Here is an 18,867-nt window from a genome sequence, read left to right as displayed (position 1 = left end):
TGACCGGATTTTGGAACTTATTTAATATTACTTTTTTTTTTTTTTATAAATGTGTTTATGTCGTTTTGTCATTTTAAGTGTACATTAATAAAAGTTATGTTTTAATCACTTTTCACAATACGTAAGTAAAAACATACATATGTGTGCCCCAGACTGACAGTCTACTTGCCCTTGCCAATCCCTTTTATACATTTTCCTGAACTATTATCTGGTAGCACCACCAACCTAGAGCTATTAAAATTACTAATATTATAGCCGCATGTTGGTAACACATATTTACACATATAGATAGATGTATGCAATTATAATTCCAATCCATTGCTGTGCAGATTTCAAACCCCAACTAGATACTAAGAGGTGAACCAGGCAAGGACAGTGCTATAGAGGCCAATGGTCTGGAGGGTGTGGAGGAGGAGAGGATGATCCACAGTGTCGAAGGTAGCAAATAGGTCCAGGAGGATGAACAGGGAGCAAATACAGGAGTTTGTTCTACTCCCAGGAGTGTGGGAGAATTTCCTGAAATTTGAGTCTCCCTGATATTCCGGGAGGGTAGGCAAGCATGATATAAGGCATTTGTCACTTATTATACTTTCTACAGTATATGAAAAAGTCCACAGAGCTTAGTTTAATTTCACTTACTTTGCCTTCCTTTAGTCCATCTTATAGTCATGGTGTATGAATTTTCAGCAAAGTCACTAGGAATGCATTTTGATTAAGGCCTCTATACCATGTATTTCCTGCATTAAAACCTCATGGCTAGATGTACACACTCCTTCTTTTCTTTTATAAGGTGACAAAACTTTGATTTTTATTGGGCTCATTTTAAAGCTTTTAATCTAACCTTTAAATATACATATTTTGTTGTTATACTCACCTGATTTTTTTTATCTTTCAAGGCAATATTCATGATCCCATCAAACCCACCACCAACACTCCGGAAACCACAACTTTGGTCAAAAGAGTTCATAGATTTTATTAACCAGTGCTTAGTCAAGAATCCAGAGCAGAGAGTGAGTGCAACGGAACTTCTACAGGTATGAAGCTTTATGATTTCCAATCTGTTTTCTTTTGCCATATGGGACATAGGATGCACACCTATATATCATAGAGAAGGCTTGATAGTGACTATTAAATACACATGTATGTTCTTAGCAAGGGTGAAACCAGACTGCAGCTGGATGTGGTATGATATGTTGACAGTCATACTGTCAACATACATCGTGTAGACAGTGCGGAAAAATGTCCACATGTTAGAACATTGACATATTGTCCCTGGTGGCCCAGCAGTCACTTACCTGCTCTCGATCACTGCAGCACTCCAACACGGCTTCTGGGTCCCAGGGGACTGTCGACGCATTTTGCACGTTAACATAACTGTTGACATTGTCCTGTATGAATGTCAATATTGTTGACCTTTTTGACTACATCCCACTTGTGGAACCCTCATAGATCAATCATGTGTATGTATTATCAGCTGACCACTCAGAGAGCCGCATGGTTGAGTCTAAGCAGTGGAGGCAGTGTTCATAGTAAGCTGTCCATGGGAACAAACTGATGCAGTAGATCATGGAAAGGCCAGTATGCAGCTTCCCTTCACAGTAGTTTACTATGCATCGCTGAGTGTAGCTAGAAGCAGTGTTTTCATTTAATTGCTTGTACAGCTTAAACTGTGAAACTCCTTGGGAACTCTCAGGGTACGGATTTCCCTTCACAGCCAGTATGAATCCTCTCAGTATTTTCACTGCTGAAGAGATAAAGTGGTCAGGGAGCTGCGTAGGCTGCAGGAAGACGTGACTTGAGAAAACTAGGACATGATGTGGTGGGAATAGTGTGTTCTGTAAATATTATACTGAATTATTTAGTGACCTTAGAGTAGGCCATTGCCAAATACAACTCATATTAAATATAAAATAAATAAAACAAATATAAAATAAATAAAACAAAGTGGCAAGGGTAATGTCATCCATTATTAGTAACAAGGTATGTTAACCTATTGGATACACCAGGACGTTGTGTTTCTTGTTAATGTTCATACCAGTGTGAAAGCGCTGGGGTCAGCACAGGGTCTAGACCTTTACAAATAATCACAAGTCACACTTGGAATTGCAGGTGGCCATAGGACAGGGATGCGTTTGAATTAGTGGCATCCAGGTTTTAGCATAGAAAATACATTATGTGACTTTTAAAGATTACACTGCTCTACACACGTTTCTATTAAAAGTGTTTATGGTAGATTGTGTAATGCGGCAGGCGAAGCAAAATCCCCGATAACAGCCCCGTTTTCACTCAAACGGGGCCATTTCTCCCGAAAACACACAGGTTTCACTGAACCTGTGTGTTTACAGGTGTAATAGTATGTTTTATCGGCCGAGTTAATCAAATAGACCGACCGCAGCACCCAAAGACACATCTCTTTACTCCCGATGTCTCTTCGGGCCAAATTGAATATCCATGTTAGTCAGTTGCCACGTCTGGCAGCAGAATGTTTTGATCCACGTCTGCTACAGGATTTCGGAAGACCTTGGCTGCTGTACCAACAAGTACTTTCACAGTCCACAGATTATTACCAGTAAATATGTTGTGCAAGCATAACCAATATTTACATATGCAAGAAGAAATATTACAGCACACAGGAATTGAAGAATGTATTCACCTTGGAGGTCATTCCGAGTTGTTCGCTCGGTAAAAATCTTCGCATCGCAGCGATTTTCCGCTTAATGCGCATGCGCAATGTCCGCACTGCGACTGCGCCAAGTAAATTTGCTATGCACTTAGGATTTTTACTCACGGCTTTTTCATCGTTTTGGCGATCGTAATGTGATTGACAGGAAATGGGTGTTACTGGGCGGAAACAGGCCGTTTTATGGGCGTGTGGGGAAAAACGCTACCGTTTCCGGAAAAAACGCAGGAGTGGCCGGAGAAACGGAGAAGTGTCTGGGCGAACGCTGGGTGTGTTTGTGACGTCAAACCAGGAACGACAAGCAGTGAAATGAACGCAGATGCCGAGTAAGTCTGGAGCTACTCAGAAACTGCTACGAGGTGTGTAATCGCAATATTGTGAATACATCGTTCGCAATTTTAAGATGCTAAGATTCACTCCCAGTAGGCGGCGGCTTAGCATGAGCAAATCTGCTAAAATCCGCTTGCGAGCGAACAATTCGGAATGACCTCCCTTATTCATAACATATAAAATATATATCAAAAATGTATATCAGGCAATATATAGGTAACCACCGGCCGGTATTACATTTATATAATAAAATAATCAAATCTAACTGGCTGTTTCTTTCAGTAACAGTTGTATCCTTTCTTATACAAGGTATTTCAACTTGTTATTTAGTAACCAGTTGATTAAAAGCATTGTGTCCAATAAGTATCAATTTGTCTTAGCACCAGTTGCTTGAAAGGCTTATATTGTTATTATGAAGACATAATCGGAAACATCAATTCATGACTGTAAATATATAGACATCAGTGAAATTATCAGCTTGTTGTTTTGTAGCCAGTTAATGAAACAACAATGTGTCCAATTTTATTATCAGTTTTTCTGACACCAGCTGTTTAGAGGACTTATGCTGTTAAAGCAAAGCAAGATTAGCATCAGCGTTTTCTACCTCTAAACTTGTAATCTCCCATCCATTCAATGAACAAATTGTTATTAGATCAGGCCAGATTGTTAAAACGTATGTACGTAGTCTCACCACTGGCTTTACTTGTTCTGCTGTGGATGATCCTCCCGGCTGCTGGCGCATTACCCTTGTATTGCAGTCATCTCTAGAGGATCTCTTAGTTAAGGCTGTTCCACCATTCCAACACGGTGCAGCACAAAAGTAGATTCCGGTCTGGTTGTACAGGAATATAGTGAATCGTGGCTGAATGCATTTCCCCGCCTTTTTTTGGAATCGGCGGCTTCCTCAGAAGTGAATGTTTTGATCCACGTCTGCTACAAGATTTCTGAAGACCTTGGCTGCTGTAGCAACAAGTACTTTCACGGTCCACAGATTATTACCAGTAAATATGTTGTGCAGGCATAACCAATATTTACATATGCAGTAACTTGTACTGAAGGATCTATCCACGCATCTAAACAATTGTGCATACATAGATGATAGAAGTAGACCCATTGGTGCTATTTTCTGAATGCATCCCCCTGCATTAATAATTTGGATAGATGAGTTCAAAATAGAGCTTTTTGGATTAAATGAGAAGCGTTTGTTTGGAGAAAGGCGAACACTGCATTCTGGCATAAAGACCTCATACCATCTGTGAAACACGGTGGTGGTGGTGATATCATGGTTTGGGCCTGTTTTGCTGCATTTGGTCAAGGATTACTCTCCATCATTGATAGGACAATGAATTCTGAATTATACTAGAATATTCTAAAGGAAAACGTCAGGGCATCTGTCCAAGAGGTACATCTCAAGCAAATGTGGGACATGCAGTAAGACAGTGACACAAATCACACAAGTCATTCAGCCAAAGTATGGTTTAAGAAGAATAAATGTAAAGTTTTGGAATGGCCAAGTCAAAGTCCTGACCTTAATCCTATTGAAATGTTGTGAAAGGACCTGAAGCAAGCAGTTCATGGGATGAAACATAAGAGCTGAAGCTGTGTTGTACAGAGGAATGGGGTAAAATTCCTCCAAGCCAATGTTCAAGACTAATCAACAATTACCAGAAACGTTTACATGCAGATATTGCTGCACAAGGGGGACATACCAGATACTGAAAGCAAAAGGTTCACATACTTTTGCCACTCACAGATATGTGATATTGAATCAATTAAAAAATTAGCATGTCTCAAAGAAATTTGTCTCGTTTGTTTGATTTAGTTCCCTTTTTCTACTTTAGGACTTGTGTGAAAATCTGAGGTAGTTTTAGGATAAAATTTCCGCAGGAATATAGAAAAATCTCCCCCCCTCCATTTTGTAGAAGAGTCCCCGTGCCCTATGCCCTCCTAATGCTGCATCATGTGACTAAGGGGGGGTCTGCGAGTGATCATGCGAGACCCGCTGTGCATGCGCAATTCCCCCACCATCAGATTTATATGTAAACCGAGTTTTTGTAAAAAACTGAATCAGGCCCTTAGTTTGGAGGAATATCAAAAGAGATTCTGTGAAATGTTCTTTTTATATGGTAAAAGCTCCATGGCCTCATGCATTTTCCATGCAGTTTGTGTGTTCAGCTTGTGAAAATGTGATTGAAGGAATAAATTGTGTAAACAATGGGCATGTAGATATTTACAGATACCTTTTATATGTATTTAATAGTGGAGAGGAAGTGCTTGGTTATTGGTTTTATTTGCATTTATAAGATTACATTGTTAGAAAGTCTGATATATATTGATTTTTATCTCATCTAGCACCCATTTGTGAAAACGACTAAAGGAGCAGCTATTTTGCGGCATTTAATAAATGAAGCCATGGAGAAAAAGATCAAACGCAGTGAATTACAGCAGCGTGAAGTGGAACCTGAAGAGGAGGAAAATGGGGTTTGTGTTCTGTAAAAATATTGAGACATGTAACATAAAAACTCTTTGATTAAAGGGCGTGTATGCCTGGCTACCAGCTAATCAGCTGTGGCTCTATAGCTACAAGCTCTGTCCTCTTCAAGCCTATCCCTGTTGGTCATGGTCAGAAATGAGCATTTAATGCTAGATTTTCATAACATCGCCTTTAAAGATTCAAGATTTTTGTGGGTTACTTATTTGTTCCAGGCCTGAGCCAGAAGCAAATTGTGGCAGTGACATTTTTTGGGTGTAATTCAGAGTAGCATGCAAAATGGATCTGTCTATTTTTTTTAAGCTGCACACTAAGCTCAACTAGATTTTAACTAGCACATTGGGACAGATGTATTAAGCCCGGAGATGTGATAAAACAGTGATAAGTGCACGGTGATAACGCACCAGCCAATCAGCTCCAATATGTAAATTGACAGTTAGGAGCTGACTGGCTGGTGCGTTATCACCTTGCACTTATCACTGCTTTATCACTTCTCCAGGCTTAATACATCTGCCCCAACTGTTAGCGAAAGGTTGCTAAACTGCAATAATTAGCACCAGAGACCCCAGAAGTTATCGGTCCTCTCAGTTAGAGGGCAAATAGCCAGATGTCATCCAACTTATCATCTCATATGTGGCAAATTTCCACTTGATTCTGTTGCTTTTGCTTGGGCCGAATGTGACCAGCATTATTATTTCATAACACAGGTAGGTTTCTCTTGGGTATTTCCTGCTCTTTTTCCTCTTTCCTCCCCCTCTTGCAAATATTTTTGTTTTAAAAGTAAAATAAATATGAAGAGTTTATTCATTAAGTACCAAAAATGTTTGGAGGGGTACGGTAGTTTTCCTTCTAATCCTGATTTACCTTATACTCCTTGTATATGAATGTATTCTGTGCCTCTCTAGGATGAGGATGATGTTGATTCCAGCACAATGGTCCATGCCAGAAGTGGAGATATGAACACAATGCAGGAGTTCAGTACCATGAGTGAAGGGGCTGATAGCACAATGTTGGAAAATGACCACTTAGAGATGCAATTGGGAACCATGTTAATAAATAAAGAAGAGGACGATGAGGAGGAGTCTGGTACCATGAAACGTAAGATTCTAGTCCATTCTATCTTCCGTTTTGGATTAACAGTACTTTTGCTATATGTGTTAGATAGGGCTGGGTACATAATTCTGGCAGTCAATCTCCCCCCTTCCCTCACAGCCTAACCGTAACCTGCCCTTCTCATGGTGCCTAACTGTAATCCCTGTACTTACCTTCGGGATCTGTCAGGATTCTGATAGTTGAGATCCTGCTGTTGTGATCCTGACCGCATCACATAAGATATTAATGCAGAGATGACTGGGTAAGGCCTCTCTATGAGCATTCATGCACATGAGCGAACCCTGAACAAATGCTGTAGAAGCACTACTGCTGCTGCACAGATGAAGAAATTAGCCAACCTATAACTGTTCATGTAAGGAATGCTGCCCACTCTCATTTCTGTCAGTTCTGTCTATATCAGTGGTGGATAAAATGAGTTTTCAGGGGTATTTCAAGTGGATGTTGACTTAACAAGTGGTTTCAAAACTATAGGACCACATTATGAGAGAGTAGCACCAGAATGAAGAATTCAATCAGTCCAAGCGGTAAGGGGGAGATGTATTATACTCGCACATACCGTGTGGGTGTAACGCTTCCTGCTTCACCTCTTTACTGCGTGATCTCCTTTGCAGCCTGGAGTCGGCAGCCGCTGCAGCTCTATCCCTGGTTGTAGTGTATGAACAACGACACCTGCAGTTGTTGAATTTGATAGCTGCAGGTGTTGGAACGGTGAGTGCAACTGACCATTCACACATTGCCCTGCATAACAGCATGCTATCTAAAAAGATAGCAGCACCAATAATGACAGCTGAGCATGCATCACCGCTGTAATCCATGGGGGAGAATGGGTATCAGTGCACATAACGTGCCCCTTATACCACTTCTTCCCCATATTGACGGTTCTTACATTTACCCTTATGTTAGCATGTGACTGACTAGTTTGGTAGATGAAAAGTGCAGCCTAACCTGATGCACAGATGAGCGTGAACTTGTCAAATTCACATGCGATCACTAGCAAGAGAAAAATGATTCAGGAGGCAGCCGGCTGCCCTACGCTATGCTAATTTGACTTCCATTTTACAAATGTTCAAAAAACAGCAATGGCTTGGCAAAGTAATGGGAAATATCTGTGTAACTTATAAAGAGACCATAAAAATCTATAGTGGCTAACACAGGTGGAATAAAATATTCAGCACTCATTACAATATACTGTACATGTACAATGGCCGACTGTAGAACTTAAAATAATATATTTTGTATAGCACACGCATTTTACCTCATAACATGTTAGCAGTATGCGGTTACTGGATTAGTAGAAGCAGTAGTTAGGTAGTAAAGGGACCTTGGTAGTAGGTAGTAAAGTTACTTTTCACATAATCGGGGGAATTCAATGGATTCGCCAGGCCGAATATGTGCGGCAGTGGGATCTCACTTAAAAGTGTTCGCTACCCCATAGGGCTAGCGAGCACTTTTGAACGAGCCAGGGTGCAAAACGGCCAGGCGAAGTGTGTAAGTCGGACTGCCGATGCCAGCATTTGAACACCGTGACAATTGCATTTCACAATGTTCAACCTCAGTTGAATTCCCCAAAATATATCATATATAGCAGTTGTCTAATCTGAGACTAATAACTATTCAGATTGTTTCAATAAATATGTTGCATAATTTTGGTCATACTAATGAAAGCAATGTCCCATTGGCTGATTATTTATGACAGTTATTTCTCTTCTGGTATTTATAAATACTGTGATCTGCTTGTTCTGCACAGCCTCAAAAGTGTTGGGTCACTAAGTAATTTGGCAGCACATGTGTGTGACCAAATTGGTTCAAGTCCGTTGTTGAGTCTGACAATTGGATTGCATTGCAGGCTTTGGGCTCTTGCATTGCCTCTGAATCAGGCCTTTAGTGTGTCAACTCAGTATACAGATGTGAAAATTATTATTATTATTATTTGATCAATTTAAAAAAGTTTTAGCGTAATTGTTTTTAATTGTGAATGACAGACTTTGAACTTACAATACAGTCGAATATAAAAAGTTATTGTTTGAAAAAAGCAAAAAAACCTGTTTAAGCATAACAATACAAATTTTAACGTAAACTTGAAATGCAAATGGTGAAACAAAGTTGCAAATTTCAAACCACAAAATCGTATTAAGTCGACTACATTGTATCAGGAATATGGGCCTGATTCAGGTTTTATGCTAATGCTGGTGCAACTCACAGGACGTGCGAAATATGCAGCTGAAAAAATAGGCTAATGTAACAGTTGGCGGGATTTGTATAGCGATGCCCACCAGAGCCCTTGCAGCTGCCCGCAACTGTGTGTACATTCACAGCATCGGCGCAGATCAGGCAAACATAAAACTCCTGAGTGAGTATATGGTCTCCTGAGGTGTGTTTCCTGTGTACGGGACTCCTTGTTTCCTCAAACAAAATGGCTGCTCTATGTCAGTCACTTGCAAATGAATCCTCACTGCGACCATAACTGCAGTTCCATCTCCATGCATGCTAAGTGCAGCAGTGAGGCATGCTCAGATCACCGATAATCGCTCAACTGCAAAAATATTGGCATGGCGTACATCAATGATTCATACCAAATATTCGTGACCAGTGAAGTTTTGTCAATTATGCCTTGTAGTCAGGGTTGAGATCTAGTAAAAAAAACAATGTCTTGACTTTAACAAAGTGTAAGCAAATGTGACTCCACTATGAAAAATTAAAACACGATTGCGGCCATATAGCTCCACAGTAAGTGAACATGAGATAGTCTGAGGCCGATTTCTTTTCAGGGGGTCTGCTGTTTTTTTAGCAGTTTTTATTTTACTTTGTCTCAGTTTCCATAAATTATTTTGATATATTTATAAACATGTTAAAAGCTGTATCCATATGTTGTGCAGTCATCTGAAAGCACCTCTACTTACTTACAGGTTTTATTTTTCCTCCAAATGTTCCTAAAGAACTATAAATTATATAATTGTATATTTTAAATGGCTTTTAGCGTGATCTGCCAGTTTGCCTTACGGGGCAGGGAGGGAAGGCAGCCAGGAAAGTGTGCCAGCCCTTGTCCACACATTAACAAAATGGTCCAGCTGCTGGAACAAAACTTCTATTGAGCATAATGTTTTCTTTACATATTGAGCTGTTCAATGTAGTAAATAGTCATTTTCTTTTATGGATTTTTGACATTTTAGCGGCACACAGATGCCCATTTAACAGGAGGTTATTTGATGACCTCTGAACTCTAGTAGCACCAGAGATTTAAGAGGAAACCTGGAGCAGAAATGTAATACACTAGGAGGTCCAATGTTGTCCATCATTTACTCACTTGGAATTATCTTTATGTCCTTGGGGCCATTACCAACGGGCATCAATCATGTAAATGGTTATGGAAATTGAACATATTCATTCCCGTACTGACTAACACTTACATTCAGGAGCATTTTTTTTTTTGTGTGTGCAATTTTACCTGCTTCTTTTACTTGTATTCACAGCAAGAGAATGCATTTGTCATTTATGTCATTGGAGTGTCGTCATTTGAACCCTTTCCCCCCTTACTGCCTTCTTAACCACTGTACGCTGCCTCACTAGTGTTTATACCATTTTCCTCCTCCGCCTCTTCTCAGATTATGAAGTGGATGGCTTGGCATGAATATGTGACTGATGGATATGGTGGACGGTTTGTCCATAAACCGTCTAGATCAGATACTTTACAGTTTTGGGGTATATTCAGTTCATGTTGGAATGCACGACAGTTTGAAAAAACTGCACTTTTCTACGTTTTTAGGGTGAATTTCTATTCGCTTCTTTCAATCAATGTAAATGCCATCTTTTCGACTTGTTGGAAATTCCGACACTGGCAAAGAACAGGTGGATCGGCGAATTCACTGCCGATCCACCTGTTTTGGCAAATTTGCGGGCCTTTTTGCCTGTTTTTTGTCCCGTTTTCGCCCATGCCAATTCAAGTTTATTGTGCCCGCCCCATGCCCACCCCTTTTTCTTTCTGTATCCCTTCCCTGAAAAATGTCAATAAATACTATTGATGATAAAAAAAATTAATTAATTAAACATTCAGTTCACTTCACTGCAGCATAAAGTTCAGATGGCCCATATTTTTTACTTTATTTTGTCTGAATTGGTATCAGGCTTTGCACCACAAGATGATGATCTTGCATATACAGATGGTGTTTTTGTCTGCCAGTATTCAGATGTGTAATGGGCCGATAAACCAATGATCTAGTGCCCTTCCCTTACATTGTTTTTGTGTGTCCAAGATCCCCTGGGAATTGGACCCAAGTCTCCAACATTTTGACAGTCCAGCACATCCATACAGGCAGTTATTGTCAGTGCCGTAACTAGATATTTTAGCGCTGTGTGCAAGAAACTGCATTGCCCCCCCCTCCCCCCCCCCCATGCAAGATAGGGGCAGTGCGCACCGTAGGCGTGCGAAAAATATATAGGGCGTGGCTTCATGGGGAAGGGGCGTGGCCACAAAATAATACCAATTCATACTACAGTGCACAGTAGTCTCCATTATTTAAATTACGCTGCACAGTAGCGCCACTACACCAGGTAGAACCCCTTTTACATATTACGGCAGCCAGTCCCCCTTTTTACACATTACAGCAGACAGCGTCCCCTTTTTACACATTACGGCAGACAGCTTTCCTTTTGTACACATTACGGCAGACAGCGTCCCCCTTTTTACACATTACGGCAGACAGCATCCACCTTTTTACACATTGCGGCAGACAGAATAGATAGAGAGAGAGACAGACAGATACTTACCATCTCTCCCCGCTGGCAGTCAGGCTTCTCGGTGCTGGCAGATGATCAGATCCCGGGAAGGAGGAGGAGGGAGGGGGACTGGAGCCGTAGCAGCGTTATGTAATTGGTAGAGGCGCCGCTGCAGCAGTCCCCTCTCCTTACACATTGACTGCCCGCCACCGCTGTGAATGCTGGGATGATGGAAGCGCATCCCAGCATTCACAGCAGCGCCAGGTAGCCAATGCAGAAGGAGAGGGGACTGCTGCAGCGGCGCAACTACCAATTACATAGCGCTGCTGTGGCTCCAGTCCCCCTCCCTCCTCCTCCTCTGCTGCCTCCGGCGCTGCTGCTCTCCTCCCCTGCCTCCGGCTTTTCTCCAGCGCGGCGCAGAGGCGGCTATTAATGAGTCAATTTGACTCAGTACAAGCCGCTGGCCGTTGCGCCCTCAGGGCGACTGAGCTGTGTGCCAGGCACACCTGGCACACACGTAGTTACAGCGCTGGTTATTGCTATACGACAGCCCATTCTGTACTCTACCAGATCTAAGTGGAATCCTCAACTTCAGCCTAATGCTGAGTCTGTTACTCTGGAATGGTGGCTAGATAGCAGTGTCAGACTGTGGCATGAAGGGCCCACTGGGCGAATGGAGTGGTAGGGGCCCATGTTTATTGGTGTGGCCAGTCTTCAGAGGGGGTGTGGCTAGGCACCACATTGGTTTCCTAGCCATTAGAGAGCACATGGGCTGGATCCACTGTACATTTATGTAGTAAATACTGCTAGTGCATGCATGATAATGTATCAGATTAATAACAGCAGTGCACTGTAGAAAATACACCATAGTCCTGTGCAGTATAAGGTAACATATGAATACTGTATAACTCAATTGCACTGTCTGGAACCAGGTCCCTAAAGGAGAAGAAGGGGGCCCCAGGCAGTGGGGCCCACCGGTGGTATCCAGACTATAGATCTGCAGTAAACAAAGTCTACAGTCAATAGGTCTACCACTAATGGTAGACATGCATTAGGTCGACAGGGTCAAAAGGTCGACATGACAATGTTCAATACACATATGGTAGATACAAGTTTTTTTTATTTTTTTCCACTTTTTCATACTTTACCATCAACATGGACTACAGTTGGGAATAGTAACCTGTGCCAAGAGCAGCAGTAGTGGAGCAAGGCACCATGCCCAAAGCATGGCAAGCAAAGCGAGCCATGTGAGGGGACGCAGTGCACTAATGGGGCTTGTTTGTGGCAGAAAAGTGACAAAACACCCCCCAAAAAAATAAAATAAATTGTGTCTACATTTTATGTGTCGACCATTTACATGTCGACCATTTGACCATGTCGACCTTCCCTACTGTCTACCTATTGTATGTTGACCTTTTGACCCTGTCGACCTAATGCATGTCTACCATTAGTGCTCGACCTATTGACTGTAGTCCTTTTTAGTGTAGATCTAATAATCCATACCCCCTCAGTGGTTTCCCCTGTTGGCCAGTCCAACCCTAATGTCAGGTGTCAGTGGATAACCTTTCTTTTTAAAAGAACAGGGATCTATCAAAGTCTAATATTCACAACACGTTTGTGGAAGTGTGTCATGCCACGAACAAAGGAGATTTCTGAGGACCTCAAAAGAAGAGTTGTTGATGCTCATCAGGCTGAAAAGGTTACAAAACCATCTCTTTGGACTCCACCAATCAATAGTCAGACAGATTGTGTACAAATGGAGGAAATTCCAGACCATTGTTACCCTCCCCAGGAGTGGTCGACCAACTAAGATCAGTGCCAGATTAAGGTCCACATGGGCCTGGAGCTGAAATTGCTGAAGGGTCTATTGTGTTGCACCACAGGGGTGTGACCAGTGCTGTGGCGGTGTGACTAGTGATGTGGGGGTGTGACCTGTGCTGTGGGGTGTAAAGTCATTCCAGTGGCAAGTTAGAATTTGGAGTTCATGTGGTCCTCTATGTCTCTATGTACTCCTCTATGTCCATATGTGCCTATGTCTGTATGTGCTCCGCTATGTCCATATGTGCCTGTCTGTATGTGCTCCTCTGTCTATATGTGCCTTTGGGGTCTATTTACTAAGCCTTGGATGGAGTTAAAGTGGACGGAAATAAAGTACCAGCCAATTACCTCCTAACTGCCATCTCACAGGCTGTGTTTGAAAAATGTCAGTTAGGAGCCGTTTGGTTGATAAAGTGACCGGAGATAAAGTATCTCCACCCAAGGCTTAGTAAATAGACCCTTAAGTCTTTTATGTGCCTATGTCTGTATGTGCTCCTCTATGTCCAAATGTGCCTATGTCTATGTGCTCCTCTATGTCCAAATGTGCCTATGTCTGTATGTGCTCCTCTATGTCTGAATGTGCCCGTCTATGGTCGTACGTGCCTATATCCATATGTGTACCTCTATGTCCATGTGCTCCTGTATGTCCGTATGTGCCTGTAGTATGCCTATATGTGCTCCGCTATGTCTTTATGTGCCTATGTCTGAATGTACCCGTCTATGGGTTGGGTATGGGATCCCAACAGTGAGGATGCCGGTGGTCAGAATACTGACACTACTTGGTAAGTAAACTAACCCTACCCTCTTCCTAATACTCTCCTCATGCAGTCTAACCCTAACCTTCCCCTGCCACAGCCTAATTCTAACCTCCCCCTCCGCAGCCTAACACTAACCTTAATCCTAGTGCCTAATCCTAACCCTCCCTGCTATACTTATATTAGTGAAAGTGTAGAGAGAGAAGGGAGGAAAGAGAAGGGGAGACATGGAGAGAGAGAGCAAGAGAGAGAGAGAGAGAAGGGGGAGACAAAGAGAGCAAAGGAGAGAGAGAGAGAGAGCATGAGGGAGACAAAGAGAGCAAAGGGGTAGACAGAGAGAGAGGAGAAGTGGGAGAGCGAAAGGGGGAAGAGGGGGGGGGATATAGAGGAGGGAGAGAGGGAAGAGAGAAGGGGGAGACGCAGAGAGAAGGGGGGAGACGCAGAGAGCGAGAGAGAAGGGGGGTGACAGAGCGAGAGAGAAGGGGGAGACAGAGGGAGTAGGGTGAGACGAGAGAGAAGGGGGAGACAGAGAGAGAAAGAAAAGGGGGACACAGAGAAAGAATGGGTAGACAGAGAGAGTGAGAGAGAAGGAGGAGAACTGGGAGAGAGAGAAGGGGGAGAGGGGTGATGAGAGAGGGAGAGAGAAGAGGGGATACACAGAAAGAGAGAGATGGGGAGAGAGATAGATGTTGAAGACAGAGAGAGGGGGGGAAACGGAGAGCAGGGGGAGAGAGTGAAGTGGGGAGACACAGAGAGAGAAGGGTCGAGACACAGAGAGAGAAGGGTCGAGACACAGAGAGAGAAGGGGCGAGATACAGAGAGAGAAAGAAGGGGGAGACAGAGGAGAGAGAGAGAGGGGGAGAAGGGGGAGAGAGAAGGGAGCTACAGGAAGAGAAGGGGAGAAGGGGGGAGATAAAACGAGAGTAGGGGGAGACAGAGAGAGAGGGGTGACACAAGGAGAGAGAGGGGGAGGGAGAGAAGGGGTGAGACACAGAGAGAGAAGGGGGATACAGGGAGAGAAGGTAGCTGACACACGGAGAGAAAAGGGGCGAGACAGAGATAGAGAAGAGGAAGACAGAAGGAGGAGACAGAGAGAGAGAGAAGGGGGAGACAGAGAGAGAGAGAAGGGGGAGACAGAGAGAGAGAGAGAAAATGAGAGAGTGAGAAGGGGGGACACAGAGAGAAAAAGAAGGGGGAGAGAGTGAAAGGGGGGACACAGAGAGTGAAAGGGGGGGGAGAGAGAGGGGGAGAAGTGGGAGAGAGAATGGGGGATACACAGAGAGAAGGGGGGAGAAGTGGGAGAGAGAACGTGGGGATACACAGAGAGAGGAGAAGGGGGAGACACATAGAGAAGGGGGGAGACAGAGAAAGAAAGGAGAGACACAGAGTGTAGTGAAAGAAAGGGGAGACACACAGAGAGAAGGGGGAGAGAGAAATGGGAAACAGATAGAGAGGGAGAGAAGGGGTGAGACACAGAGAGAAAGAAGGAAGGACACAGAGAGAAAGAGAAGGGGGGGGACAGAGAGAAAGAAGGGGGGACACACAGAGAGGAAGAGAAGGGGGGGAGATACAGGGAGGAAGAGAAGGGGGAGACACAGAGAGGAAGAGAAGGGGAGAAACACAGAGGAAGAGAAGGGGGGAAACACAGAGAGGAAGAGAAGGGGGGAAACACAGAGAGGAAGAGAAGGGGGGGAGACACAGAGAGGAAGAGAAGAGGGGGAGACAGAGAGGAAGAGAAGGGGGGGACACAGAAAGGAAGAGAAGGGGGGGAGACACAGAGAGGAAGAGAAGGGGGGGAGACACAGAGAGGAAGAGAAGGGGGGAGACACAGAGAGGAAGAGAAGGGGGGGAGACAGAGAGGAAGAGAAGGGGTGGGGACATAGAGAGGAAGAGAAGGGGGGGAGACACAGAGGAAGAGAAGGAGGGACAGAGAGAGTGGGAGGAGACAGAGTGAGAGAGAAAAGGGTGGGGAGAGAGAGAGAGAAAAAGAGTTAAAACAGGTATTCCCTAACCCCCCCTTTACAGGTGCACTTTGGTACCATGTTACCAGGCATCCCCCTAACCCCCCGCCCAGGCAGCACTTCGTTCCTTCAATAGCAGTGCCAGTGGATCAATGTCTTTAGCAGCAGCAGCGGGTCCCCGTCTTTACCAGCAGCAGCAGCGGGTCCCAGTCTTTACCGGCGGTAGCAGCGGGTCCCAGACTTTAGCGCCGACAGCAGCGGGTCCTAGACTTTAGCGGCGGCAGCAGCCCCTATCATTTGGATCTTGCAGTGTTAAGCCGCGGCAGCACACGGCGGAAAGGAGGAGGGGGGAGGAAACAGGACTTGAGGGGAGGGCTGCCTCGGCCCGCGGCCAGCCTCTTCCGCATCCATGCAGGGAGTGCATTCGACTGCGCTACATTATGTTTAATGTGAGCACTCTGTGGGGTGGAGGGGGTGAGGGAGCCAGGGAGGCAGTGGGCGTGACTTCGGACGGCCACTAATGGTGGTGACAGAAACAATATTTTTTTTTCTTGTCACCAATGTCTACCAGTACTGTCTGGGCCTATTTTCATGGGGGGCCTGGAGCTGCAGCTCCATCCGCCCCATTGTTAATCCGGCCCTGACTAAGATCACGCCAAGAGCAAGGTGTTTAATAGTTTGCAAGGTCACAAAGGAACCCAGTGTAACCTCTAAGCAACTGAAGGCCTTTCTCACATTGGCTAATGTTAATGTTCATGAGTCTACCATCAGGAGGACACTAAACAACAATAGTATTCATGGCAGGATTGCAAGGAGAAAGCCGCTGCTCTCCAAAAAGAAAAATTGTTGCCCGTCTGCCATTAAAAATATATAGAAAATTCTGAATGGTTCACAAACTTTCAAGCACCCCTGTCGCTAGCTCACAGTGCCATAAAAAATAACCAGTTAGAGACATAAGTGTCATTGTCATGGAAAAATTTTAACACTCGACATACAATGTTACTCTGTCAGCCACAGAGCCTCACAGACTTTCATATAGACCAGGGTTGTCCAGACTTTAAGGGTTCATTATCTACTTTTAAAGCTGAAAAGCTGTTGCTATCTACTAATGGTTACTTATTTGCGTGCGCCTGAAAATGGGGGCATGGCCTAAGAAAAAGGGACATGGGGATAAATTTACTAAAATGGGAGTTCTATTTAAGACGGGATGTTGCCCATAGCAACCAATCAGATGCCAGGTATCATCTTCTAGAGGGTGCTAGATAAATGAGAAGTAGAAGCTGATTGGTTGCTATGGGCAACATCCCATCTTAAATAGAACTCCCATCTTAGTAAATTTACCCCATGGCCTCACTCCACATGGTGTGGGGACTGTTTTGCTAAAGCCGCAGAGTGGCCTCCACAGGGAAAAAACATGCACATTGGCTCCACTGGAAAAACCCAAACACATTGGCCCCCGCAAGAAAACCCAAATATATTCTCCCCCACAGGAAAAAAAACATTGTCCCCCACGAAAAAAGAAAACATACATTAAATTGTCCCGGCCTCACCACATAAAGGCTGACTTGACTGTTGGAGAGGAGCACCCAGTCCCTTAGCCATGGCAACTCAGCAGCAGCAGCTTCAGAGCTTGGTATGTGCAAGCGGGACAGCAAGCAGCTGCGGTTGCCGCCATGTTTACCAGTCTTCATTAGTATATGGTCCAGTCGTCATCCGCAATGTACTCCCCTAAGCCAGCCCTGCCCCTGTGCCCCCTTCCCCTGATTCTCCTACTGCGGCTGGCACTGGCGGAATGAAGGCTGTCACCTGTGACAGCCTCAGCCGATAGGAATCAGCCTGATTTCTACTGGCTATATTGTCCCAGTGACGGCCTGCAGCGGCTGCTTCAGATTTGGCTGCTGTTGGCTGAGTGTCTGCAATCGACTGGTCGCATGTCCACGGTCCCCTCTGATATAGATTGTCATGTTGTCTCCAACTGAATCATTGATAATTCTTTGGGATGACTTGAACAATACATTTTTAATAGAGCACATATTTAGTCAGTCTATCTTGACGTGTATTATTTAATACACAGTTATTTATTTAAGAGCCAATGTATATTACTGTAGAATATTAAAGAGATTTATTGTAGAACCTATATATCAGTCGCATACAACTTACATTATGAACAGAAATTTGTGTGTAATGCATGTGTCATAATTGAGTAAAGCATTTGTGAAGAGATGCTTCCTTGTATCCCTTAGTCTTAGACACCATATTGATTTTTGTTGTCCTTTGGATGTTTTAGATTTTGCTTGGGAGCCTTTTCAGTCAGTGCCAGTCTAGTTGCAGGTTGAGTCTCTGCAACTCTATCCCACAGCAATCTTTTAAATTGTTCCTAACAAGTTCACCAATACTTGAATCTGAAAGACTATCCTCCCAAAGGAAGAAAGGCACTTTACTGCTTCTCACAAGGCATCACATGCTAGTCAAAACCTTTCCAACTGAGCCAAGGTCACAGGGAAAGGCATGTGAAAGACAGAAAGGATTTCAGTCTTTATCGGACACACACACACACACACACACACACACACACACACACACACACACACACGCACGCACACACACACGTATGTGTGTATCAAAGATACAGAGCTCATAGAAAATAATGCAGAAAAATATAGTACGCAATGTAATTCGAGTACACATTACAAGACGGAGGGATGGCAACAGTGCAAGCCTGAAATATAATACTATTAACCCCAAAATGAAAAATATATGTTTTTAAACCTGTAAAATTCTGCCCTCACCCTCAACTTTTTCAGTATGCTACCATTCTCAAAAAGTGACATTTGTGTGTGTATCACTGATGGGCTATACAAGTTATGGTGCGTACACACGGTGAGATTTTTTCTTACGATTTTGACTATATAGTGAAAATCATAAGAAAAGTTAGTGCAGATCGCAAGGTGAAAGTCACCTTGCGATCCCGATTCGATGCCGATGCGCGGTCCCGCGTGCTCAGCA

The 18,867-nt window shown here is 43.8% G+C and overlaps 1 protein-coding gene across 1 annotated transcript in view; it reads left to right on the top strand.

Moving 5' to 3' along the window:
- Positions 1-18,867, top strand: part of STK4 (serine/threonine kinase 4) — a 145,129-nt gene that overhangs the window by 108,164 nt on the left and 18,098 nt on the right. The window contains exons 7-9 of the mRNA XM_063959581.1: positions 897-1,034; positions 5,363-5,491; positions 6,407-6,599. Coding sequence (XP_063815651.1) covers positions 897-1,034; positions 5,363-5,491; positions 6,407-6,599 — 460 coding nt within the window. The remainder of the gene's footprint in view (positions 1-896; positions 1,035-5,362; positions 5,492-6,406; positions 6,600-18,867) is intronic.

This window comes from Pseudophryne corroboree, chromosome 3, assembly GCF_028390025.1.
Source record: "Pseudophryne corroboree isolate aPseCor3 chromosome 3, aPseCor3.hap2, whole genome shotgun sequence".
NCBI lineage: Eukaryota > Metazoa > Chordata > Amphibia > Anura > Myobatrachidae > Pseudophryne > Pseudophryne corroboree.
Note: the sequence above shows the minus strand (reverse complement) of the source record. Positions and strands in the feature narration are given on the sequence as shown.